The sequence below is a fragment of the Aptenodytes forsteri genome, unplaced genomic scaffold (assembly GCF_000699145.1).
Source record: "Aptenodytes forsteri isolate BGI_AS27 unplaced genomic scaffold, ASM69914v1 Scaffold298, whole genome shotgun sequence".
Lineage (NCBI taxonomy): Eukaryota > Metazoa > Chordata > Aves > Sphenisciformes > Spheniscidae > Aptenodytes > Aptenodytes forsteri.
Genome location: NW_008793956.1, coordinates 276,034 through 277,772, shown reverse-complemented (window position 1 = coordinate 277,772; position 1,739 = coordinate 276,034). Strand labels below are relative to the sequence as shown.

General features: G+C 66.2%; 1 protein-coding gene across 1 annotated transcript in view; it reads left to right on the top strand.

The window, feature by feature from the left end:
* LOC103899410 (nodal homolog) overlaps positions 1–1,330 on the top strand; it is a 2,449-nt gene extending 1,119 nt beyond the window's left edge. The window contains exons 2-3 of the mRNA XM_009279924.2: positions 289–1,079; positions 1,178–1,330. Of these exons, the coding sequence (XP_009278199.2) occupies positions 289–1,079; positions 1,178–1,330 (944 nt within the window). The remainder of the gene's footprint in view (positions 1–288; positions 1,080–1,177) is intronic.
* Positions 1,331–1,739: the final 409 nt, after the last annotated feature.

Below are 1,739 nucleotides of genomic sequence, written 5' to 3'. Positions count from 1 at the left end.
CGGCCTCCTTCTCCCCGGGACCCGCACTGTCCCCGGGCATCCCTGTCCAGGGACTCACACGGTCCCCGGGACCGGCACTGTCCCCGGGCATCCCTCTCCCTGGGACCGGCACTGTCCGGTGCTCTCGCTGGCTGTCGGGGCTGAGGGTGGATCTGGCTGCTTTCCCCCAACCCTCGGGCTCCCGCGACAGGGACCGTGCCCCGGCAGCACACGAGGGCACCGTCCCCTCCGGCGCTGGCACTCCCTGGCAAAGCTGGCGGTCCTCTCACCGTGCCCCTTGGGTTTCAGGCTCCCTGCAGAACGGCTCCCGCTGGGCGCTTTCCTTCGACATGTCCTCCCTCTCCAGCAGCCAGGAGGTGAATCTGGCCGAGCTCCGTGTCCGCCTGCCGGGCTTCTCCCCAGCCCGCAATGTCTCCCTGGACATCTATCACAGCCGGCGGCGGAGGTGCTGGGGCAGTGGGACCTGTGCCCACCAGCTCTTCCTGGGCACCGTAGCTGGCAGCCCCTCTTCCACCCAGGCCTCCTGGAAAGTCTTTGAGGTCACCAGCCTGCTCCGGTCCTGGCTCCACCAAGACATGGCCCCTGCACACCACGGTCCCACGGGAAGGGAGTGGTGGGAGGCGAGTGGGTCGGCCACCCCAGCCACCGACTCAACGCGCTTGCCCACCTCGAGCAACGCTGGCCACAGGCAGCCAGCCCTGCCCCAGGACGTGACGGATGGAGTCCTGCTGCTCGTCTTCTCCAGGGACAAGTCTCCGGGAGACCACAGCCTCATCAGGACAGCCGAGACCTCCAAGCACGTCATGCGTGACAGCAGCTCCCAGGGCACGGGGACCCGCCGGCATCGCAGGAACAGGAAGGAGAAGCAAAGGATCAAAGTGAGCGACGCTGCCGCTGCCGTCCCAGGGGAGGAGGTCCGGTCCTTGTGCAGGAGGGTGGACATGATGGTGGATTTCGAGCAGACCGGCTGGGGCAGCTGGATTGTCTACCCCAAAAAGTACAACGCCTACCGGTGCGAAGGGCAGTGTCCGTCACCCGTGGATGAGACCTTCAAGCCCACCAACCACGCCTACATACAGGTAAGAGGGGGTTGCTACCTCCGCTCCCCCCACACACCCCTAGCCCCACTGGCCTGCAGCAGGGGGCGATTCTTTGCCCTTCCCGTGTCTCCTCACAGAGTTTGCTGCAGCTCTACAAGCCCAACCAGGTGCCCTGCCCCGCCTGCTCCCCGGTCAGGATGAGTCCTCTCTCCATGCTCTACTACGAGAAGGGTGAAATCGTCGTCCGCCACCACGAGGACATGATCATCGAGGAGTGTGGCTGCAACTGAGACCACCTCATCCCCTGCTGGGAAGGGGCACATCTCTGCCCAGAAAGTGGCCCTGAGGACTGGCCGCCCAACCCATGACCAATGCGCAGACTGGGGCATCACTGAGCCCCCGCCACCTCCGAATCCTGCGTGCCCATGGGTTGGCGAAGCTCTGGCTGTGCCAGGGCAGAAGGAGTGGGGTACCTGGGTGTTAGTGGCTCTGCGGCACTGCATGGCCGCAGTGCATGGACGGATCCAGGCTACACATGGGGAGGGCCGTCAGACACCCCGCTGCAGCACCGAGGCGGTGGGTGCCTGACGGCTGCATTTAGCCAGGAGCCACGGTGCTGGCGGCCGGTGTGTGCCGGGGCAGCCGAGGGCTGGTGCTGCTCCACAGAGGCAGGAGCCGGGGTGCAGGGCTGGAGCCACG